At 36.9% G+C, this 24,731-nt stretch overlaps 1 protein-coding gene across 3 annotated transcripts in view; it reads left to right on the top strand.

Annotated features, from left to right (window-relative positions):
• Positions 1-24,731, top strand: part of HERC2 (HECT and RLD domain containing E3 ubiquitin protein ligase 2) — a 102,553-nt gene that overhangs the window by 44,635 nt on the left and 33,187 nt on the right. For all 3 annotated transcript variants that reach the window (XM_054272344.1, XM_054272346.1, XM_054272345.1), the window contains exons 28-60: positions 787-919; positions 1,016-1,143; positions 1,266-1,461; positions 2,055-2,191; positions 2,701-2,874; positions 2,965-3,101; positions 3,180-3,331; positions 3,752-3,943; positions 4,783-4,970; positions 6,222-6,414; positions 7,005-7,187; positions 7,749-7,933; positions 9,557-9,704; positions 9,797-9,993; positions 10,226-10,456; positions 11,135-11,270; positions 11,810-11,953; positions 13,346-13,488; positions 13,694-13,961; positions 14,121-14,263; positions 15,639-15,737; positions 15,833-16,001; positions 16,115-16,240; positions 16,854-16,962; positions 17,132-17,271; positions 18,719-18,909; positions 20,005-20,110; positions 20,270-20,361; positions 20,899-21,074; positions 21,528-21,639; positions 22,456-22,537; positions 22,636-22,779; positions 23,357-23,447. In XM_054272344.1, the coding sequence (XP_054128319.1) occupies positions 787-919; positions 1,016-1,143; positions 1,266-1,461; positions 2,055-2,191; positions 2,701-2,874; positions 2,965-3,101; positions 3,180-3,331; positions 3,752-3,943; positions 4,783-4,970; positions 6,222-6,414; positions 7,005-7,187; positions 7,749-7,933; positions 9,557-9,704; positions 9,797-9,993; positions 10,226-10,456; positions 11,135-11,270; positions 11,810-11,953; positions 13,346-13,488; positions 13,694-13,961; positions 14,121-14,263; positions 15,639-15,737; positions 15,833-16,001; positions 16,115-16,240; positions 16,854-16,962; positions 17,132-17,271; positions 18,719-18,909; positions 20,005-20,110; positions 20,270-20,361; positions 20,899-21,074; positions 21,528-21,639; positions 22,456-22,537; positions 22,636-22,779; positions 23,357-23,447 (5,045 nt within the window). The remainder of the gene's footprint in view (positions 1-786; positions 920-1,015; positions 1,144-1,265; positions 1,462-2,054; positions 2,192-2,700; positions 2,875-2,964; positions 3,102-3,179; positions 3,332-3,751; positions 3,944-4,782; positions 4,971-6,221; positions 6,415-7,004; positions 7,188-7,748; positions 7,934-9,556; positions 9,705-9,796; positions 9,994-10,225; positions 10,457-11,134; positions 11,271-11,809; positions 11,954-13,345; positions 13,489-13,693; positions 13,962-14,120; positions 14,264-15,638; positions 15,738-15,832; positions 16,002-16,114; positions 16,241-16,853; positions 16,963-17,131; positions 17,272-18,718; positions 18,910-20,004; positions 20,111-20,269; positions 20,362-20,898; positions 21,075-21,527; positions 21,640-22,455; positions 22,538-22,635; positions 22,780-23,356; positions 23,448-24,731) is intronic.

Raw genomic sequence — 24,731 nt, forward strand, 5'->3', positions numbered from 1 at the left:
AAAACAATTGAAAAAGTTATTTCAGAATTACTTTTTGTGAAAGGAATGGTTGAGCACTACTAATGAATAAGATGTGTGTATGGCACTTAACAGCCTAACAGTATGTTATTTCTTCAGAATTTTTGAGTGGGAGAACTAAAAAATTTGAATATTCTTACAAAAAATGGTAATGCATTACTTCTCATGTCAAATTTCAGTAGCATTGAGAGATCCTGCTCACCCTCAGTTGAACTAAGATGGAGTTTTTTTGTCAAGATGCAAGTGTATTTTATGTTTCAGATTCTAGTATGCCTTTGTCTTAAAATCCTTTTGGGCCTTGAGGTTCAGGTTTCACAAGGTTGGAATTGTGAATATTTTGAAAAACCTTGTGATTTACATTGATCACTATCTTTTGTAATACATTCAGATTTTCTAACTCTCTGAGTTCAGCTCCTTTATGAAAAAAACCCCAAATAAGTCTTTGGGTATAGTGATGATGATCAATCATGATTTATCAGAAGGCAAGTGAAAATTTTGTTAGGTGACCTGACTATCTCATGAAGAGATAAAAGCAGTAGAAGCTTTATTCCTTGAGTCATGTTTCTCCTGAGAAAGGATGTAGGGTTTTATAGGATTGGGTTGTAGTTGCTGTGTGCTAAATTGCACATACTGCCTATTGTATCTCAGGAATGTTAGTTCAGATTGTGGAGTTTATTCAGTGTTACTTAAATGCTGCCTGTGGTGTATTGAGTGCTTACATTGTATTAGAAAATGAAGTTAAACAGAGGCTGTTGTGTGTTTTCTTAGGACTTCTTGTGTCAAATAGAGAGGTACTGTAAACAGTGTCACTTAACAACACCAATCACATTCCCTCCTGAGCATCCTGTAGAAGAAGTGGGACGTCTGTTACTGTGCTGTCTTCTGAAGCATGAAGATTTGGGTAGGTAGGCTTGTGGTGTGATTGTTTTGATCAGTTTAAACTCTGCTATGGATGGCTTTGGAAATGTATATTCAAACATTGTCTTTTCCCATTAAGGTCATGTAGCACTATCTCTTGTTCATCCTGGTACCCTTGGAGTTGACCAGGTAAAGCACAAAACCTTACCAAAATCTGTAGTGGATGTGTGTCGTGTTGTCTACCAAGCAAAATGCTCACTGATTAAGGTAAGCCTCTAAGCTGCTGATGTTAAGATTAATTTTAATTTTAAGTGTTTTATTACAAAGTTATATATAGTTCATTTTAATGTGCATTATGCAATTATTTAATCATTCAATGTCTTTTGTAGACACATCAGGAACAAGGGCGTTCTTACAAGGAAGTTTGTGCTCCCGTCATTGAGCGCTTGAGATTCTTATTCAATGAGCTGCGCCCTGCAGTTTGCAATGATCTCTCTATAATGTCCAAATTTAAACTTCTTAGTTCCTTGCCCCGATGGAGAAGGGTAGCTCAGAAAATAATTCGAGAAAAAAGGAAAAAAAGAGGTAAGGCAGAATTAGTGTTGTATTCTCTTTGAAACAGCGGGCATCCATCTTATTTCAAGATTTGCTGCTATATGAGACTTTCCTTAGATAAAGCATCAAAGCCATTTGCTTTCTGCTGCTTTTTCATTAAGTTTTCTAAACCAGTGGTTGCATGTCAGATCCCTCAGCAAGAACTGGCAAACTAAAGTGTCAAGTTTAGTTGAGAGGTGTTTCTTCATGTTCCAGTGTATTAAAAATGATCCTTCAATATCAGACCTTCTGCATTGGTTTTAGTAACATTCCACTGGAAGTGACATCATTTTAGAAATCGAGTTTTATTGAAATGTGGTCAAACAATGATATAACTGGAAATTAATGTGGTGAACAGTCACTAAAGGGCTTTTCAATTTTGTCTATAAAGATAAAAGCATACTGCAAGTAATACCAGAATTAATTTGGTAATAGTTGGACATAGACTTCACCAAGAATGCATTTCAATTCTATTACGGACAGATCTTAAGAATTATGTGTGCTTAGATTATCATGCAAACCTAAAAATGTGACCCTGTAAAATCTGATTGTACTGTATGAAAAAATAATGCCTTTTTTTATAGTGCCAAAAAAATCTGAATCTGCTGATGTAGAAGAATCCAAAATAGGAAATGAAGAGAGTGATTTAGAAGAATCCTGTGTGGTACCTCAGAGTCCTGTACCTATAGATAAAAAGCCCATACCAATCAAATCACCCAAGGTAGGATATTAGATTCTGATTCAACCTTGTCAATAAAAATAACAAGAGAGAAAAGAATAAGCTAAAGCATTATTGCTATAACTTGACATTTAATGTTCTGATAATGGTGTTTGGTATGTATAATTAAGTGTGACAAGTTGTTTCAGTGAATCCTGGAATGATTTTTAAAGATAAGGTTGTACTGTGTATTTAGCATATGTGAATATACCTTCTCTGATTTTTAAATTATCGATAATCTTAGCTAAAGCTTCATTTCAAAATAAAATGTTGTGGTGGGTTACTTCCTCTTTTTTTGAACATTAAGGCATTTGAAATTTTATGTAGTAATAGTAAAAGTGATAATGATTAAAATAATACTAAGTTCTTTCCTGACTTTTGAGAAGTTTTCATTTTCCCCCAGGTCCCCCCTGTATTTTAAATTTGGAAATCGTTTTGCATGAAATAACATACATTTTCAGTAATTTCAAGTTGTTTAAAAAATTTTAACGTACTACATTCTTGTTTTGCAGGATAAGTGGCAGCCAATTTTGAGTACAGTTACAGGTGTCCACAAATACAAATGGCTGAAGCAAAATGTTCAAGGCTTGTATCCACAGTCTGCCCTCCTTAACACCATTGTTGAATTTGCACTTAAAGAAGAGCCAGTGGATGTAGAAAAAATGAGAAAATGTTTATTGAAACAGGTGACATGAACAAAAATGTGCCAATTACATAATTCTGACAGTTATTAGCAATTTACATAAGCATGACAATTTTTTTTTTCCCTTTGACAGTTGGAAAGAGCAGAAGTTCGTCTGGAGGGAATAGACACTATTTTGAAATTGTCAGCTAAAAATTTTTTGCTCCCATCTGTGCAGTATGCCATGTTCTGTGGATGGCAGAGGCTTATCCCAGAAGGAGCCAATATAGGGTAAAACTTCTTGTTGCTTTTGCTTCCACAATTCTTTAATGAGAGAACAATACTTATTTTTGTTGTTTTTCTTTGAAGGGAGCCTCTCACTGACTGCCTGAAGGATGTTGATCTGATCCCGCCGTTTAACAGAATGCTGCTGGAAGTGACTTTTGGAAAGTTGTACGCCTGGGCTATTCAGAATGTCCGGAACATCCTGCTGGATGCTAATGCAAAGTTTAAAGAGCTAGGTGAATCTCATCTCCTTGCTGTTTTCTGTGGAGAAAACTGTTTTACATTAATATTATTGCATTTGTTTTAAGTTCCTGATAATTGGGCTGTTGAAATCAATTCCCTTGATTTGTGTTGAGAATTACTTTGTGTTTGTTTTTGTGTGTTGTTCCTACCTTCCCACCGTGATGTGTTAACTCACTTCTCAGTATTTGAGTATATTGCTGATTTCCCAGCAACAGGTGATTGATTACTCATTAGTAACATTTTAGCATTATAATACAAATTAGTCAGTTTCTTGGAACTTCTGCTTTTAAGTTCTCAAAGCCAAGCAGGGAATAAAAAATAATTTCAGCCATCAATCAAACAAATCTATAGCCTATTTTATTGTAGCTCCCAAATGCCAGCTGACTTTGTTGTTTATATTATGTTTGAACTAGGTCTGCAGCCTGTTCCTCTTCAAACAATTACTAATGAGAATCCAGCAGGACCAAGTCTTGGAACCATTCCCCAAGCACGTTTTCTGCTGGTCATGCTGAACATGTTGACCCTGCAGCATGGTGCAAATACCCTGAGCCTGCTCCTCAATTCTGGCATGCTGGCCTTGACACAAACCACACTGCGGCTGATAGGTACAGTTCTTCTTTCTTACTTGGAGAAAGCATTTGCTTTACAAATCCCCTGTGTTTTCTGCCTGTTGGTGTACCCAAATTACAGAATCACTTTGCTGCTTGAAGATAGTGCTTAATGCTATTTACCTTTACCCTGATACAGAAACCACATCTGCAAGCGTGATTGAGAAGAAGGTTAATTTAATTGCAGTCTTTATTAAATCTTTTTTTTTTATTATTAGGTGTTTGCTTTGGCCATCCTCTTTTAAAATTTCAGTTAATGTGTAGTTTTGGTGGAACTGTTGCAACTAAATTAAAACCAGAAAATTTAAAATTAAAGTAGTAAAAACTGCCTACTCTCTACTCTCTATTTCATTTATTCTATATATGAAAAATGTTCCCAGTCTGCATATTTAAGCTTGAAGCTTTCTTTGTTCTGTTATACAAGTTCTCTGGTGTGTTTTGCTATGATTCAAATTGCTGTGTTTTTCCTCTGTTTTCTTATATAATAGCAAGCATTTGTTCCTTTAACTTGTGTTTAACTGAAGTGTGCACCGAAAGTTTTTTAAAAAAAATCTGTTTGTAGACTCATTGAGCTAATTGAGTCATCATTATTAATGTCTTTTACTTGTCACTTGTTTTTTTTATTCAAAATTAAGTATTTTGATTCCTGTGCATTCAAAACCATTACACCCCAGTTTTCTAAAAGGTCATTTGACTTATCACCTGCTGGTCAGCTTTCCTGTTTGTTACTGCTTTTATATTACGAAGTTTATGTGCCTGTAAGTTTATATGTGACTAAGGTACATATATACATGTGTTGCTGGATAAAACCTCTTTTGTGTTTTTTTCCTTGTTAGGACCCAGTTCTGATAATATTGAAGAGGATATGATTGCCTCTTCTCATGGGGCTTCTGCCACGGTCCTGGAGGAGTCAAGAAAGGAAACTACACCTGTTCAGCTCCCTGTTTCTGGACCAGAGCTGGCAGCCATGATGAAAATTGGTACCAGAGTGGTCAGAGGGGTAGACTGGAAATGGGGTGATCAGGTACAACTTCTTTCATACAGGTTTTGGGTGTGTTATTATCTAAAGTCTCTGTTCAGTGGACTGTCTGTGAAGTTTCTGGTCCATCAAACTTAAGGGCATTTTACACTCCAAAAATGTTGAATTAAGGATATGGGAATTTAACAGAAAATAAACCTTGCATTCCAGCTGGTCCTCAGAAATCAGAGGAGCTGGTTGCAGCTGGGCTTGAATTCTGATTGTAGCCCAGTCTAGCATTGTAAGTCTGAGTTTGGAGGAGAAGTTGTGTGAGCACAGAAGCACAAATAGTGCAGCTTCCCAGTGCAGTTCTGTAGGTCTGATGGATTCAGTAAGGACTTGCATCTTCCCAACTCACAAGTAGTGTGGTTAATTGAAGCACCAGAAAAGCAGGCTCAGGATTGTTAATTGCACTAACTACAGAGTGTTAGCATGTGTTGTGACACAAAGTATAGCAAGAGATCTAATGGCACTATATATATGCACACACACACACACACACACACATATATATATATATATGTATGTATGTAAATTAATATTCCCAATGCTGTTGGAGATGCAAAGCTCACATAAAGGCTTCTTTTTGGGAAAAGAAGAGAGATGTAGTCCACTAACAGATCTTGAGCAGGCAGAATTTTTTCAAAGCCACTCTTTTTTATACTGTAAATTTTGTCCCCATGGGATGTAACAATCATGTTGTAGGTGGGGTTTGGTCACTTTGGCCATATGTGCATTATTACACATCCCATGTTTCCCTTCATCTGTATCCTGAGGGGTGCCTAAGTCAATAAAAGGGCTCAATGAGGGTCTCAGCTGCCTTCTGTCAGAATTGATAGTTGACAGAAGAGGTAGAATAAACACTTTGGTCCTCCTCCATGTACTGAGGCTCTCAGTAGGGGCTCTCTGGCCTTCATCAGAGGGTCTTGGTGTGCATCCTTATCTCCTGAAGGAACTGAATTTAAAACTACACTATAATAGTGTCCATTTCCAACTATATAGGACATAGCTTCTACTTATGTAAGACATATTAAAAGAGATCTAATGAGTGTCCAAATATGCAGCTTGCTGGGGTGATTCTTTTGAAAATTGTGAAATGCTTTCTAAGTTCATGTTTGCTTTTTGAAACCCCATTGAATGTTTACTGCCCAATCATTGGGTTAGCAGCAAAAAGGAGCAATTGCATTATTATTTTATGAGCTTTTGGTATGAATTAATGTTGTTGATTGAGTAACTTGAACCTGTCTCTTCTGTCAGGATGGACCCACACCAGGTTTGGGTCGTGTGATTGGAGAACTGGGAGAAGATGGCTGGATTAGAGTGCAGTGGGATACTGGAAGTACAAATTCTTACAGAATGGGAAAGGAGGGAAAATACGATCTCAAACTAGCTGAGCCACCACCTGCAACGCAGCCCACAACAGAGGATTCAGACACTGAGGATGATTTTGGTAAAAAAACAAATTATAAAAGTAGAGGCACAGTTGTAGTTGAATTTTAAAATTGGTATCTTGCAATATAAAATAGTTTTTCACAGGAGCAGGTGCTTCATCAAAAAAGATTCATTTAATGTGTGTACACTTCTGACCAAAATCTTCTTAATGTAACTTCACTGAGAGAAAGGAAGATAGATAAGATGGTGTCCTATTGTTGTATATTCATGGGTCAGAGGAAATAATATTATTCGGTTGAAATAGTTACAAATACCTGGAGGTATATATTTTAACATGTTAATAGCATTCTGAAGGGGGCTTTATATATGGTCTACTTATACATTTAGTCAGAGTGTTACCCTATTCTTGGCAATACTTTGGAATGCCTTTCAGCTGGGTACTGCTAGAAAAAAACTTGAAAATATGTGTGCAAAATACCTTGTTTATATTTTGCACTGCTTAGGAGTTGGCAATAAGGAATCTTCTTCATGTCAGATCATCTCAGAGAAACTATTTATGACAAATCATTCACCAAATGTTTGAGAAACTTTTTGAAATAAAGTAACTCAGTATTAATGTATTCCTTTGCCTTTTGTGTCCCCCTTCAGAAGGAGAGCAAGTTGAAAGGAATCTCCACCCTACTTCCATGATGCTGACCAGCACTGTGAACCTGTTGCAGACACTGTGTCTCTCTGCTGGTGTCCATGCTGAAGTCATGCAGAGTGATGCTACTCGGACTTTGTGCGGGCTGCTCCGCATGCTTGTGGAGAGCGGGACAATAGATAAGTCAGGTATATTACATAGCAGCAATCTGACTGAGCTGTGTGCTTGTCTTGTGCTTTATTGTCTTGTAAGTTTGTAAATCTTTTCTTGCTAGTTTTTAATCCTTTTAAGGCCAATGGCTGGAAAATACATTTTCAGAGCTTTTAAAATCTTAATTTTTAAAGGTAATGTAAGTGATCCTGTGCATTCTTAGAATATAAACAGTAAAAGCAGAAGAAATGCATGAGATGTGAATTGTTGACTTAGACAATTTGCTAGCAATCTTTTTGTGTTTGGCAACAACAGTATGACTAGGTATGTCATACTCCTTTTTGTAGCTTTCATGTAAATTCAGAAGTAATGCTGTTAACTACTTTGAAATGAGGAAATAGTGTAATGATGAGAATTGTTTTAAAGGTTTATTTTATAAAATTAATTACAGGCTCTAAAACTGAAATTAACAGTTCACATAAAGACAGTGAAACAGCTTGGTGTTCTGATTTGTCCAAAAAAGTCCAGTGTAGCATATAGAGAACTACATAGCTGGTGAAAAAGTCAACTGTTACATGTATATATCTTTTTGTTTTTAGCTTCCTTGCCAAATAAATTAGTTTACAAAGAACAGCACAGGAGTTGGTGCACGTTGGGATTCATTCGAAGCATAGCACTCATGCCTCAGATGTGCAGCACTCTGAGTACCTCTCAGTGGATAACTTTGCTAATGAAAATTGTTGAGGGGCATGAATCTTTCACTGCTGCTTCACTACAGAGACAGGTAATGTGTGCATTTCCAAATTACTTCAATAGCCAATAAAATTAGTAGACTTTAGTTTTCTTAAAAAGAGAGGTATATTTTACAAAACAGCTGTGAGGTGTCCATAAATCAGATTTTAGTCAGTTGGGAAAAAGATAACATTTTCTTCATATTTAGGAAATTACTGTTCTAAATTTACATCTCTTGAGTTTTGAGCCTTCAGGATACTATGGACTCCCTTGTTCTATTGAAGGATAGGTCAAAATAGTGTTCCAGAACTGTGCCTCAGAAACTCCCATATAATATTTCCTACAAGTTGAATAAATGAAAGAATAACAAGTATGTGGTTAGGAAGAAGTTACATTTCCTTTAAAGTTACCGAATTATGTATGGTCTATTGCCCCTATTTCCATTGGAAACTGTTAATATTATTTAAATTACAGTCTCTCTTAAGAAGCTACATCTTTGCATCTTATTTTGGTATTGTATTTCCCTTTGCATCTTTCCCCTTTTATCATTTCTTCTTTTATTTTTTATCTCTTTTTTTCCTCTTCTGCTCTTCCTTAGCATCTTGTTAGTGCCTTTTACATGAGACTGAAAAGAAAATTTTTTATGGAATAACTGCCAAATTTTAAGGCTTGGGGATCAAAAGACCATCTTATTCTTTTCCCTGATAAGCTAATCAACATTTGTAAAGCCTTGTATCATAAAGGCCTGTTCATTTTTGTGTAATCTTGCAGTAAATTCTTACTAGTATTTTTAATATGCTGAGATTTCTGTTATCGTCCTGGACTTAGTGCAGTAGAGTCATCTGTCCAGGGAATACTCAAGAGAAGTGACCATTCCTCATGTACTTCATGTACCAACTGAAGAACAACAAAAAGATGAGACCTTGAAGTCCTATAAAGGCATGTTATTGGCAGAAGTTGGCAAGAGGAGAGTTATCTTTGCTGTTGGTCACTTGTATTGGTCTTCTGGGTGGAAGATGAGGAAGCTCAAAACCTCAAGGGCTCCTACGCAAAATATGCAACCCCCTCTGCTCTTTGATACTGCAGTGCTGCACCTTCCCCTGTTCCTTGTCAGTCCTGCACTGGGTGTCTGGGTTCAGAGATGCCAGCCTCTTCCTTCTGTACTGTGTTGGAGGCCCTGGTTTCACAGTGCCTACTTCTGAGTGTCACTGTGGCTGCTGTTGCCTGCCTTCCACCATTCAGCTTTATATCTCATGAATTTTAACTATTATAACTTCTTTGCAGAGCACTTGGAAACTGTCATTCTGAAGTACATCTTAGTACTAATTTCTGAGTCTGCAGTCTGAACACTTTCCCATTCTGTATTCCTATTTTTCCTATTTGTTTCTCAGTGTGCATGTCTCATGTCCTAAGAGATTGTTTCACCAATATAATTTGCCAGTAAAATTGTTACTGGCTCTGAACTGTATCCACTTATTTTAAAATATCCCTTAGCAAACTCAAGATCAGTAGCTCTGTAATTTCTGCAGCACAAAAGAAATCAGCATTGTAAAAACAACTACAAAGGAAAGCAGATTTTTAAAAAACATCATTCTTCTGTACTTAATATGTTTGAGAGCTTCTTTAGTATTTGGTGACATAGAGTAGAATAACACTAATTTTGTTCTCTTTTTAGATCCTTGCTGTACATTTATTGAAAGCAGTACTTCCATCCTGGGATAAAAATGAAAGGTCAAGAGACATGAAATTTCTTGTGGAAAAACTGTTTGGATTTTTAGGGAGCCTGCTTAGTACTTGTTCTTCAGATATCCCACTACTCAGAGGTAGAGGAATTTTCCCTCAGTGGCTTGTTTTTCTGTATGGGAAGTGTGTGCATTGAACTCATGACTGTTCTGCCACTGCTTTGTCTTTGCAGAATCTACTCTGAGGAGGAGAAAGGCCAGGCCCCAAGCATCTCTAACTGCCACTCATAGTAGTACTTTAGCAGAAGAGATAGTGGCACTGCTGAGGACGCTGCATTCGCTCAGCCAGTGGAATGGACTCATAAACAAGTACATCAACTCTCAGCTAACCTCCATCACCCACATCTTTGCAGGAAAACAGTCAGAAGGGGTAGTTTCCACGTTTTAAAATAAGCTCATTTTTATAGCAATATTTATTTTGAAATTATAAATACTAAATCTTTGTAAACAATATTAAGCTTAATATTGAAACCATTTTTCTACTTTTATATATATTTGTGTTGTAATTTTTAAGTTGAAATATGTGTGATTAACTTTGTATTTTAAAGCAGATAGAAGGGTATGTTTTCTCCCTACAGTTAAATTTTATTGTTCTCTTTTAGGCTGTGTTGGATGACTACTTCCCTGACACTGAGAATCCAGAGGTGGGAGCTCTGATGGCAGTCTTGGCTGTGATTGGTGGCATAGACAGTCGATTGAGGCTGGGTGGACAAGTAGTTCACGATGAGTTTGGAGAAGGCACGGTGACACGCATCACCCCGAAAGGGAAAATCACTGTGCAGTTCTACGACATGCGGACGTGCAGAGTGTGCCCTCTGAATCAACTGAAACCAGTGAGTTTGTTTTACTAAGGCTTCAACACTGGGAAGGTGTAAAACTGTGATATGGGCCAAAGAAAACATTAGTTCTTCATTGGCTAAATACACTGACATTTAACACACACAATGCTCTGGATGCATGTCTAAGATGGTCCTCATGCAAACCTCTGTAGGACCTTTAAATCCCATCCTGGGATTCCCATTTGCTGGGGAGGCAAAAGGAAGAGGGGTTTAAGCTGGAGTTGTTTGATTTGAGGTCAAGTCCTAAGTTATTGTAATATGTTTTATAGCTCTTAGATGAGAGGAGCTTTCTATTTAACTTGATTTGCTAATTCATCTTAGACAGTCTTGGGTATTCGCAATTGAATCTTGATTTGGTTGATACGACTTTAGTGAAAGCACAGTCCAAGTGCTTGGTCTGCTTCAGAGTCTGGAGTTCTTTCTTGTTCTCACTCTGTTCTGCTTTTTCACCAAGAAGGCCTGCAATTGTGTGGTACAAATACAGGCTTAGGAGCTGTGTAGGGAATAGAAATCCCCTCTAGTTTTTCCTGGTCAAGAGCAGTAAGACAAATGCTACTTTTTGTCTTCCACAATTAATAACCATTGAAACTTTTTAGTGACTGTGAGATTTTAGGAAAATGCTTACCTGTTTTTTTTGTTATTTTTTTGTCTGATTCTTCTCCCACTGTCTAGCTTCCAGTTGTGGCTTTCAATGTGAACAACTTGCCTTTCACTGAACCTATGCTATCCATTTGGGCTCAGCTAGTAAATTTGGCTGGAAGTAAAATAGAAAAACAAAGAATGAAGTCTCCCAATCAAGGTCTTTCAGGTACAGTTGGGGGCTTTTTTGCTGTTTGTTTTCTTTGGAAGTAGATGAATATGCTCTGAGAAAAATACTAGTATCAGCAAACAAAGATAAGGAAAAGGGTGTCCTGGAACCTCACCTGTTTTGTTATTCAGCACTGGATAGCAGGCAGTTAAGAGACAAATTTAGCTAGATGGTGAATTGCTCTGTGCTTTAAGTGAAATATCTTTGATGGAAAATTGTAAATAAAGTTTGGGGCTGATCTTACTCTGCTGAGTTGTTTAAAATACCAGATCCAAGTAACATCTCTAGCTGCACTGACTGTGTTATAAATCAGCTGTATGATTGTCCAGGTTGTGAAAAATAGGAAGGCAGTATTTTTAACACCGTGAGTCATACAATGTGTGCAGACTTTTGATCCATGGGCTGTTTAAACTGACTCATGTGAGCAGTACACAGTGAGTTAAGATGTAAACTGATGTTTGGGCTGAGGTTGTATCAATGATAATCTTCCCTAATACCAGAGATTTCTAGCACTAATGGCTGCTTGATGTTACTGCTAGGTCAAGTTGATCTGGATCTGCTGCGGTGCCAGCAGTTGAAGCTGTACATACTAAAAGCTGGACGAGCTCTGCTTTCTCACCAGGATACACTCAGGCAGATCTTATCTCAGCCAGCTGTTCAGGAGTGTGCATCAAATCCTGCAGGTATTCTGGAGTGCTGCCTGACTGTGCTGGTCTTGGTTTAGATGGTAGATAGAGTATGTGGCCATAACCCTTGCTAGTGGCAGTTGGATGGTAGAAATTCAGTTTACTCTGTAAAGATGAAAAATTAAAATTCTCGCGTGTTTTAAGCTTCTATGTTAAAAAGATTTTGACTTTTTAACTTAAGTTTTGAAAATCAAGAACATCATCAAGTGTTTGAAGCTGTAAGTACGGAGTTAGCTAAATTTGTAGGTCTTCTATAGTTGGTAAACTTTGTAAGTAATTTTAAAATACTTAATACTTTTTGCAGTGGTTTTATTTTTCTGCTTCAAAAGTTAAAATTGGCTATTGATTTTACTTCAAATGTCTTGCAGCTTCCAGTGAAACAAGTATAGAAATATAATTTTTTAATCTTAATATTAAAGGAGTTGAAACAGCTGTAGTTCTAATAATTTGAATTATTTCTTCTACCTGCATTCTACATATAAAAATAAATACAATAACTATATCAGCTTTTGAGATAGTTATTAATGCCTTTGGAGTATGTATTAATTCCTTGGGTATTTGTGAATATGCAATATATTTAAATATATTTGTCTTATACGGATATTTTTGTTGGATTTTTTTTGTCACCAGCCAGATTTTAAGTCAACAGAATCTACAGGGTTTTTTTAGGAATGGAGCAGCGTTTCACTCTTACCATCATTTTTAAAGGGGGGAAAAAAAAGTAACACTTTTTTTAACCTGAACAACCTATGTTGAGGACTATTAACTTTTTTATTATTGCTTAATGACGAGAGAACATTTTCATGTGGTAGTCACAGTAAAGATTTAGGAAACATGAATGTTTATGCCAACAGCAATACAAAATTAAATATTAAAGGTGCAGAACTGTGAGCAAGTTGGTTCAATAAAATTATCCTATTTTGAAGGGACAAAGATACCTAAAGGGATCTCTTCCCAAGAGGTACATTATAGGGAAAATAACTCCTATAATTAATGCATTATATTTTGAAGGAAATCCAGGAAGCATGCTTTTGGAGTCACTAAAGTTCTTGGTTGTCTGTATCAAGTGGTTTATCATGGAAGTATCTCTAGCTAATAGTCTTATTGCGAAAAAAAGGTGTCAAAAGATACAAGGTGTAAATTCACTGTCCACTGAGTAGTTTCTGTTAGACCTGTCTTAGGTGTATTTTAATAAATATATTGTTTATTTATAAATTTTGTACGTACTTGCTTTTTTGGTCCAGAGATTGTGGTACAAATGGCTTAATCTTAAATACATTGTATCTTTAGAGAAGAAATATGTGAGAAATAACAATAAAGCCTAGAAAAAGTCTTCTGATTGATTGACTGTGTTACATGGTTTTGGTTAAAATAATGTTTTTCTTTAAGAGGATGGAGCAGCTGCCTCTCCAGACATAGGAGATATGTCTCCTGAAGGACCTCAGCCTCCCATGATCCTTTTGCAGCAGCTTTTGTCAGCTGCCACGCAGCCATCACCTGTGAAAGCCATATTTGACAAACAGGAGCTTGAGGTAGAGTCTGTGTTTTCTGCTAAGTAACCTGAGAAATAACTCTGTGTAATCTGCATTCCAGTTGAAGCTTATTAAACTATAGGTTTAAAAAAGAAGTCACTCTGACCCCTTTGGGGCAAATAATGTTTAAGGGATGCATGTTCACACACACAAACATACTAAATATTCTTGTTTTACTTGGACTGACTGATTTATTCTCCTCTAGGCTGCTGCTTTGGCAGTGTGCCAGTATCTGGCTGTAGAGTCTACACATCCTTCAACTCCACTGTTTGAAGACTGCAGCTCTAGTGAAGCTACAACACCCATCACAGTGCAACATATCCGACCCACAAAAGTGAAGAAACGCAAGCAGTCTCCAATTCCACCCCTCCCCATTGTAGTTCAACTTATGGAAATGGGATTTCCTAGGAAAAACATAGAATTTGCACTCAAATCTCTGTCGGGAACGTCTGGAAGTGCTTCTGGATTACCAGGTATTTTGTTTAGTAAAATTAATAGTATTAGAAGGAGAAGAAGAATTGTAAGCTGATTAAAACAGTACTTATGAGGGAGAAGTTATCTTCTTTTTGGATGCAATCTTAACAATGTCAGAGAATCCCTTGGAGACAAGCTGAGTTTGTTTTCTGTGGTAGGAGTGGAAGCCCTAGTTGGCTGGTTGTTGGATCACCCTGATGTTCAAATCACGGATCTTTCTGATGCTGATACTATCTCTGATGAATATTCAGATGAGGAAATAGCAGAAGAAGTGGAAGAAGCTGAAGCTGCTTGTCCTGTTGTGAGTATTAACTTAGATAAACCTAAGTTATGCTAGCTAGCTGCAAATTTTGTAATTCTTCCCTTTTTGGGAAAATGACAAGAGTACAAGGACAACCTGCTGTCCCATGCTTTCAGAACAGTAACAAGGATCATGCTTGCCCTGTGTTTCTAATACATGATGTAAAACAATTGAGGATAATCCATAAACAGTTTGTGAGTTAGCACAGGGATGAGTAGAATGCAGCTAAATGTTTCACCATGCAGGTGGTAGTTCCAAGTATCCCTGATAGATGGTCTTAGTTTCTATAAAAATAGTTGATGTTATAATGTAATATTGGAGAAGGAGTTCTCCCTTCTCCTTTCCCTTGGTATGAAAAACCAACATATGTTACCTACAAGAAAGGACTTAAGAACTAGTGAATGAATGGCAAAAAAGTCTATTAAATAACTTAGTCTTTTCCTTCTTACTGATGATAAAATTACCATTACAGTGCCTATTGAGTGTGATAGCTTTAATGTGAATTTGTGTTAGTCTTATGTTGACTTTCATGAACTGTTTCAAAAAAGGATTTGTCAATAAAATTAAATGGGTTTCGTATTTCTGTTTATCCTTGAAGGACTCATATTGAGTTTTCATTCACATGTGAGATTTTGTAATTTAAATTAATTCATTATATTTTGAAGGAGATTAACTTGACAACTTTTGCTATCTTTATCAGGATTGCAGTGAAAAACTGCTGTATATTGCCTTTTATGAAAAAAAAACATTTAATCCTCAAAACAGAACAAAGTTTTCTGAAAATTGTCCTTACAGGTGGAATTTAGTAGTTCTCTTAAAAGAAATTAAGCTAATCAAATCTAGAAAATAATAATTTTTAACAAATACAATTTAATTTTTTAGCTTATTTTTCTAAAGGAGTACTTTAAATCTCATTGTTCTATCTAAGGAAAAGTTACTAAACTTTAGGTTAGAGATTACCATTTACCACTTCTTTTTTTTCCTCTCCCACAAATATCCTAAGAAGTGGAGTGTGAATGTGTGTCTTCAAGGCTAATTTGAGTAGTGACAAATCCTCTCTGTTCTGATTTTCCTTGGCAATCCCGTTTCATAAAAGCTATTTGCAGCTTCCTTCAAACATTTTGAAAATTTGCATCTGTGTTCCTTGACAAGTAATTTTGGAAAGTAAATTTTAATTTAAAATCAAGTAGATTGTAAATGTTATCCTTACCGTGAGTTGAACCTGTTGAAGTTTTTTCCCATTCTGGCATGGAGCTGGGATATTGTAAGGGCTTATTTTTATTGGGTTATCTTCAGTCTTTGCCAACAATTTTATTTATCTGAATTGAAAACAGATTGTGTAATTGTTTTATATTTATTTTGGACTTTTTTCCAGTCAAGTGGTGCTGTTGTAACAGAGAGCCAGACCTATAAGAAACGAGCTGATTTCTTAAGCAATGATGACTATGCTGTCTATGTTAGGGAGAATATTCAGGTAAGTATGATGATCAAAAGCAACACAGAAACTACTTTCCTCTTGGTACTAAAGCTTTTACAGATCTATTGCATTCTATTGTCCTTTTTCCCTAGGTGGGCATGATGGTTAGGTGCTGCAGAACCTATGAGGAAGTTTGTGAAGGAGATGTAGGCAAAGTTATTAAATTGGATCGAGATGGATTGCATGACCTGAACGTGCAGTGTGATTGGCAACAAAAGGGTGGTACTTACTGGGTCAGATATATCCACGTTGAGCTTTTAGGTGAGTTCACTTCTGACTGCTTTCTAACTGAAAAAGTGAGTGGTAGACTAAGGTAGATGTAGTTTTGGAAGAGGAAACCCCACTCACTATCCATTTATTCTTGCATCTGTTAGGATTCCCGCCCCAGAGCTCTGCCTCCCATATCAAGATAGGTGACAAAGTGCGTGTGAAAAGCTCTGTCACCACACCCAAATACAAGTGGGGATCAGTCACTCACCGAAGTGTGGGCATCGTCAAAGGTAATGTGTATTCAATGTGTATTCAGCAATGGGGCATGGGGGGGTAAGAAGCTCAAGACCACACAGGCTTTCTTCTAGAAACACTTAAAACTCCCACTGTTTTGTGGAGTGTTGTATGATGATAGAGAATATGGAATTCATTTGAAGTCTGTGGTGAGTTCATAGACATGTGCTCTGTGGCAGCCCATTTTGTTAGCCTGTCCATCTGCTTTTGAGCCACTTCATTTGCACACAGTAAAAGTCTTTGAGCATTTGTGCAGCTTCTAGTTATAGTTCTCATTTACACTTTGGATGAACCACAAATGATTTTCCTTCAAGAAGTAATTGTGGCTTGAGAACTTCATAAGGAAGCCAGGAGAAAGTGGGATGCACTTGTGTCAGGCTGTAAGGGATGTAATTGAAGTAATCTGTGGAACACAGGTTCTTTGAGGAGGTACAGATTTTGCTCATACTGTATCTGTGCTTAGAATTATGTGCTTGCTTGGGAACTGCTTCTAAAAAAAGTAAAAAAATCAGAGTAGAAGAATTGAAATGGAATACTGCTCTAAGGACTTTCGGCTTCATTTTATAGAGATTTGCAACACCTTGTGTTTTCTCCATGTTTTTGTCACAGCCTTTAGTGCCAATGGAAAGGATGTTATTGTAGACTTTCCTCAGCAGTCACACTGGACTGGCTTGTTGTCAGAAATGGAATTGGTTCCCAGCATTCATCCTGGAGTCACGTAAGTGATGATTTACTTTTATCTTAATGTATAGGAGGTTGTTCTTTATCTTATTGTCTTGATTCTGTTATGTCAGACATCTGAATAATAGATATCTATTATTCTCATTAACAATTAACTCGTACCATATATATAAATGTATAGACTTGTTCTTCTCTTGTCAAATCAGGTGTGATGGCTGTCAGATGTTTCCTATCAATGGGCCCAGATTCAAATGCAGAAACTGTGATGATTTTGACTTTTGTGAAACGTGTTTTAAAACCAGGAAGCATAACACCCGGCATACTTTTGGCAGAATAAATGAACCAGGTAAGTTTTGCTGTGTGTGTCTTAGATGAATTTAAAATGGTTTAAGTTGTTTGGAAAAAATGGTTTTAAATTTCAGCTCCTTAATATGATGAACTTAGTGTTCAGATTGACCCCCTGGACAATAAAACATTTATGGCATTGCTACAATTGCATGTGATGGACTACAACTAAACATTAACCCCTAAACCTTTTCTGTAGTGTTAAAAAGGTAAAAAAAAGTCTATAGGACAGTAACTCTACATGTCAATGGCATTTTTACTTATAACAAGAATAAAATGTATAATTTTCTAATGCTCCTGCCTTTTTCTATCAGCCTAGATGTAGATGAATAGAATCCTCATGGTGCCAGGGGCAGCTGGAAATACCTAAGATGTCATCTTATGCCTCAGTTGCTCTTCAGCTGTTTTGCCTGTTGGTGTGTGATGGCTGTTGCCTCATTTCCTCTGTGATGTGGAGGCTCCAGAGGAGAGTAGTGGGAAAGGGAAGCCTTTTGAAAGACTCATAATCAGACTTTTTTTCTCTAGGGCAAGAACAGGTACAGCCATTTTAGCTCCAAGAATTCGGGGCTTTGCTTTGTTACGCAAAACTTACCTGATGTTTTGTTTTACTTCTTTTCCATCCACCTGTCTAACAATTAATCTTATCCCTGGTATTTGCGGGATGATGCTGACTTCTGGACTAAATTTCTTTCTGTTTACACATTACCAGTGTAATTGTTTTGGAAAATGAACAAACTTGATTCCCACCTAGAGATTGTGAACATGGGTTATGTGGGCAAGAAAGACATTAATTTAATAATAAGACATTAATTTTCAAAGTCAGCTGATAGAGCTGTGCAACTAGAATGGTGTGAATCTGTAATCCTTCCCCTTGCCCTGTGCTGTAGGGCAGAGAATTTTAAATATTCTTTTCATCAAAATTTCTAAATGTTGCAGAATCAGTGAAGGGTAGTGGAAGTAAGGTTTTTGCAGGGAGGAAATCCACATCTCACTAAACCACCTTCTTCTGGAACTTTGAATTTTCCAGTGTTCCAACTTTTCTATTTCTATTCTTTGGGAGGGGATTTTTGTTGAGGTTTAGTTGTGGTTTTTCATATGCTGTAGTGGTGTAAAAAACTGGTGTACTGTGACCTGTATTTTGAATTACATATCATCATAAGTTTTGATCTGATTTGTTTTAAAGGGAAAGACTTTTTCAAGTGGCTGTCTAGTCAAGAACTTGAAAAGTTAAAACCTCTTTAAAAAAGGAGCTTAGGCATGAATGTTGTGTACATAGTGTCACCATGCCGATGTGACATGTGCCTGTGTCCTAAATGTAGTCTACATACCCAAAATGGATACCCCTACATCTCCAAAATTTCTTACATTGCCTTTCACCCTGCTTATGGGTTTCAAAGGAGCAATTTTCTTTGAGAGGTGCATGCTAAATGTGTCACTTCACCCTGCAGGTCAGTCTCCCGTGTTCAGTGGGCGTTCTGGAAAGCAGCTGAAGAGACGGCACAGTAGCCAGCGGGGGATGTTACTGGATGATTGGTCAAGGATAGTCAAGAATTTGAATGTCTCCTCCTCTGTGAATCAGGCTTCCCGTCTCATTGATGGTAGTGAGCAGTGCTGGCAGTCTTCTGGTTCACAAGGAAAGGTAACTTTAAGCTCTAAATGCTTTTATACTTCATGCTTAAAAGGATCTCCCCAGAGCCTTCCCTTCTCCAGACTGTGCAGCCCCAACTCTCTCAGCCTGTCTTTGTAGGAGAGGTGGTCCATCTCTGTGATTGCTTTTGTGACCCTCTTCTGATCAGTCTCTCAGGCCCATGAGGGGTTTTTGTGCTGAGGACCCCAGAGCTGGTTGCAGCACTCCAGTTGAGGTCTCATAGGAGCAGAGTAGAGAGGAAGAATCCCCCCCCACCCTTGACCTGCTGGTCACAGCCCAGGATTGAGTTGACTTTCTGGACTGTGAGTGCACACTGGTGACCTGTGTGCAGCTGTTCATCCACTGGAACCCCCAGCTGTCTTTCAGTGGAGCCAGTCTCCAGCCTCATCCCCCAGAGTGTTAGTATAAGCAGGATTACCCCATCCCAGATGGAGAATGCCACACTTGCCCTGGTTAAATTTCATACAATTGGTGATTACTCAGCCCTCTGGTCTATTAAGGCCTCTCTGCCTTGGATGGAGTCAACAGTTTCTCCTGGTTTAGTGTCTTTGACAAAGTTACTTAATGTACATTTGACTCCTGCAGCCAGATAACTTAAAAAATGTGGTGTTCCTTAGTTTATGGTTTATCAGTTTCATTGGCCTGCAGCAGTGCTTTGTGACCAGCCTAGGTACCAGGATGTGCAGCTGGGCATCTCTCCAGTGTGTTTTGATGCTCTGTTGATGGCCATGCTGAGAGTATGTCTAAGTACTCTTACTCCAGGTTTTCTACAGACTGTAACCTAGTAGTTACATTATGTCCCATTACTTAACCTCCATTGGTACAGTGCTTTCTGTGTTCTTGGTGGTGTTGATCTTGGCTGAAATGAATTGTTTGCTACAACTGTTTCTCTTGTAATTGGACATTGGACAAGCAAGAAGTTCACAAGGTCATTTCCCTTTGGCCAGCTGCTATATATTGCAGCTGTTGTGTACTGTTCAGAGATGTTTCCCATTCTTTTTTCAAAAACATCACATATATATTCTTGTTAATCATATGGTGGTCATAACAATACTATTTAAACATGAAATTCTGTGTTTCCACTAGCACTGGATTCGCTTGGAGATTTTTCCAGATGTTCTTGTTCACAGACTAAAGATGATAGTGGACCCTGCAGACAGCAGCTACATGCCCTCCTTAGTTGTAGTTTCAGGTATGTGTATGTTCTCTAAGAAGTCAAAAAAAATTTTTTTTGCACCCAATAGCAGGTATTTATCTGGTTTTTGTTGACAGTCATCTGTTATACAGATGCCTGTATGTGAAACAAACACCATATCCTAAAATGTTTTTCATCCTGTGCTTTCTTTTCTAGGGGGTAATTCCTTAAATAACCTTATAGAGCTAAAGACAATCAATATAAATCCTACAGACACCACAGTGCCTCTACTCAGTGATTGTACTGAAGTAAGTGAAGTTTGTGTGAGAATTACTCTTGTGTACAGCAGAAAAATGTTGTGCTGCAAGAGATAAATGAAAAGTATTGTTGTGATCATTAAAGCCTGATATTTTATTTTTACTCTTAACAGTATTTCTGGCAAGCTAGTCAAGTTAATTATTCTAAAAAGTTTTACCATAATCACAAAGTAACACTAGAACAGATATTTTAGGGGTGTTTATGTAAATTGATGTACCTGAGAACCAGTAAGACATTCCAGTAAACTTAAATGTTGGGGATAATTTTGGATAGCAGTTCTGATCTTTTCTAACAACAAGGAGAAATGCATAATGAATTTTCTGAGATAGGGAGTGAAATTTTTTATATGAATGAGGCCATATGCTAATGATAAAGCATGAATTATTTAGAGCTGAAGAGACAAGCATTTAAATTGACAGATTCATTTTCTTAAAGTGACAAAGTCAAGCAAAAGATCTAATTCTTTCCTATGTTTTATGAAGTTACATAGAACCCAAAAGATGTTAACAGAGTATTTTTCTTGTTAGTACCACAGATACATTGAGATTGCAATCAAGCAGTGCAGAAGCTCTGGCATTGATTGCAAAATACATGGCCTCAGCATACTGGGACGTATACGTGCTGAGGATGAAGATTTGGCTGCAGTCCCTTTCCTGGCTTCTGATAATGAGGAAGAGGATGATGATAAAGCTAACACTGGGAGGTAGGTAACTGCAGGTGCGAAGGCAGGGGGAAATGGAAAACAACCTTAGTGTCTATATATTCCTATAATTCTGGAGATGATTGGAGGAAGAACACATTAATTAGGTTGAACGGTGGTAAAGAGAAATCAGTGTCTTAGTTTATTTGAGTTGTAAGTGAATCCTTTCTCAACAAATAAGTTCTCTGAGATGATCACACTGGTGAGGTGTAACATTTTGTATGACTCATTCCCTTTTGGTGTATATTTAGGGTTGGAAACTGAACTAAAAGCTTGATGTGCTTATATTTGATACTTGGTTTTCTTCCCCCCCCCTCCCCCCCCAACTGTGGTAGTGTAATTTGAGTCTTGAAACTGTTCCCAACTGTAAAAGCCGGTAAATACTATAAAAAGGTGCCCATGCTACAGCATGCTGTTTACTAAACTGACCCTATTTTCTTTTCTCAATATATTCAGTCTTGTTAGAAAGAAGGCAGCTGGGCTTGAATCAGCAGCTACAATAAGAACCAAAGTTTTTGTTTGGGGACTGAATGACAAAGACCAATTGGGAGGGCTGAAAGGTTCCAAGGTAAGTTATTTTCACATTTAAGTACAAGAGAGAAACAGTGAAAAATAAAATGTACGAGTTACACAACTTAAAATTAGCTACAAAGATTAGGTTTTGGTAGCTTTTTAGTGTCAAGACATGTAGATGTCTGCTGGGTGGAAAATTGGAGAAAATTTGCATTTTGGTTGGTAGCCTGAAATCTGGCTTGATTTTCAGCAGCCGCTCAGTCATTTGTTTTAGATGATAATGAACTAATTGTTTAAAAATATATGTAACACTTGACATGTTCTGTTCCTGTTGAATCTGCGCACATAAAACTTCTGGTGAACTTTCTTATGTATTACTTATATCTGGCAATTGTACAATAGGAATTTCAGCCCAGTGTGCAGCCATTTACATGTAGTTTTAATATAATACAAGATGAGATAGACTCAAATGCTTACCAATTTAAAATGTCATTCATTCATCTGAAAATTATGTTGGAAGCATTTCTTCAATTGATGTTGTGAAAGAATAGTATTGTATCCATAGAGTACCTTGAAGGAACAGGAAGTTAACCTCCCTGTATTCTTCAGTTTTCTCAAGAAAACTTTGCTAAAAGAAAGTCCTTGTTTATATGGCCTTTCATTTTTTTCTCAGGTTTTATATTTATCATAGTTTCAGTATTAAATTTTTTTAATTGGTTTTTGTCCTTTGCCTGGTGTAATATTAATTGGCGTGGGTGAAGCATCTGAAAGTACCTGTTAGATTAAGTGGTTTGTCATTTAAGAGCTCTTCTTTTTAGAGTGTAAAATGTTGAAGTGAATTTTAATGGTTTCTATTTCCTGCCTGCTCTAGATAAAAGTCCCTTCTTTTTCTGAAACCCTGTCTGCCTTGAATGTTGTGCAAGTAGCTGGAGGATCCAAGAGCCTTTTTGCAGGTAACACAAGTTTAAAATAAATGTTATTATTTAAGGGCAGAAACAGATTCTGACTTGTGAAATACTAATGGTGTTTCGAACTTTTTTCTTCATTTTAGTGACTGTAGAGGGTAAAGTGTATGCCTGTGGAGAAGCCACAAATGGAAGGCTGGGTTTGGGAATATCCAGTGGAACTGTGCCTATTCCCCGCCAGATTACAGCTCTCAGCAACTATGTGGTAAAGAAGGTGGCTGTTCACTCAGGTACTGACTATTGCTGTCCTTATATACATAAATGTGACATATTAAACCTGAAAATACTTCCTTTGCAGTTTTCTTGGATGCTGTGATGCTCTAGCATATCAGTTTTTGTTTTTTTAATAAATACAGATTATTGAATTCTGTCTGTTGTATACTATGTCAGATTAAATCTAATGGTTCTGTTATTAAATTCTGTGAATTTAGACCATACAAGTTTTCTTATTTGCTGGAAGGTAACTTTGGTGTTTCCATTTGGTTGAAAGAAGGTGTTTTCATTTTTAATATTTCCAGATGGTGGGTTTGTTTTTCTCATTATTTTTTCTTGCAGCTCTGAAAATAGTAAATCGAGAGATTATTGGTTTGGTGGTTTTTTGTTTTTAAATGCGCCAGGAGACCTACTGTCACAAAAATTTTTTATTTTAAATTAAATCACATAAAAGCTTCAAAGAAAATAAGTAATGTCTGTGGAGCTGAAATGCTCATACAGTTGCATTGTAGAAGAACAGCAATGTTAAATTGTTGCTAAGACCTGCTGCCTGCTTGAAAGCTCAAAAATGTAAATGTATGTTTACAATTTCAGGTGGCCGGCATGCTATGGCATTGACTGTTGATGGAAAGGTGTTTTCGTGGGGTGAAGGAGATGATGGAAAACTTGGTCACTTCAGTAGAATGTGAGGACACCAAATTTGTCTGTATTTCAGTAGAAGATTTGTGTTGAATGTTACAGCACAGCTGACCACCACTATTGACAACAACAACAATTTCTACCATATTAAAAACACGGTAGAAATAAAAAAATGTTTTATAAGAAGACTTTTTTCCCCCCACAGTATATTCCAATTTATGGTGCAGCATTTGTAGCAGGCTTCAGCCATTTAGAAAGGAGGCATTAAATTAATATAATACTTAGAAAGATAGATAAAATCTTGACTAGTATTTTCAAATTTCACTGATGAAATTCCATACTTTTGGACATACAGTTTTTGTTTACTTTTTTAAGGGATGGTTTTCAGAAGCGCCTCGAGGAGTGAAACCATAGCAATTTTGTATTCCTGAGCTGTAACAGCTTATAACTTAAGCTGTCATTTTGTAGCCCTTTCTTTAGACTTCAGTTCACAGACTGTGAACTTGTTAGGCAGAAATAAACTTCTTCCACTTTTTAGTAATGGTAGTTTAATCTTCCACAGGACAGCTTTAACAAAATTTGAATTTTCTAAGATTTTACTTTATATGTACCCACAGAACAGTGTTTTGAAAGAAAAAACCCTGATAAAAAAAAAGCCCATTGGTAAATACTTTTGTCATTCTGATATATTTTGAGGACCTGCCCATAATACATAAAAAATTATATCAGATGGTTAATAAGTTACAGGAAATTAATTTTTATAAGGCTTGGTCAGACTAATGGAAAGGGAAGTCCAGATAAGAGCAGTATTACTGTTTATTGCTCAAATGACTCATATTTTATGTAATTTTATTGAAAGTGAGATTTGGAACTCATGGGCATTTCATAGTAGAAATATTTCCAGAGGCCCTGCATAATTTTGTAGAATCTTATTAGTGTTTCTGGTAAACCAATGTTAGGAAATCTTGAGTTGAATCCTTTTCTGGAAGTAAGAGAACACTGTAACCACATGAAGAATAAATGCTAGCAGTACTCACAAAGAAGTCCAACACTAAATTCTAGTTTTGATTTCTCTGTTGTGAAGAGCAAAGTTGGGATGGGAATGTCATCTCTTAATCTTACTGTGTGTACACTGCTAATAACTCACTCAGCTTTGGGCAGTGACAGGAAATGGGTTTTCACTTTCTATTATGTGCTGTTTAATTGGTTGATTCTATTGACATTTTGAATTTCTCACCTAAGTTTGGCAGCATATACATAAAATATTCTTTAAATAAAATTTGAAGTACATTTAAATAGTGTAAACTTTAGATTTATGCTGCTGCTAAAA

This window comes from Melozone crissalis, unplaced genomic scaffold, assembly GCF_028551555.1.
Source record: "Melozone crissalis strain CALT ecotype California unplaced genomic scaffold, PUWL_Pcris_2 ptg000013l_1, whole genome shotgun sequence".
NCBI lineage: Eukaryota > Metazoa > Chordata > Aves > Passeriformes > Passerellidae > Melozone > Melozone crissalis.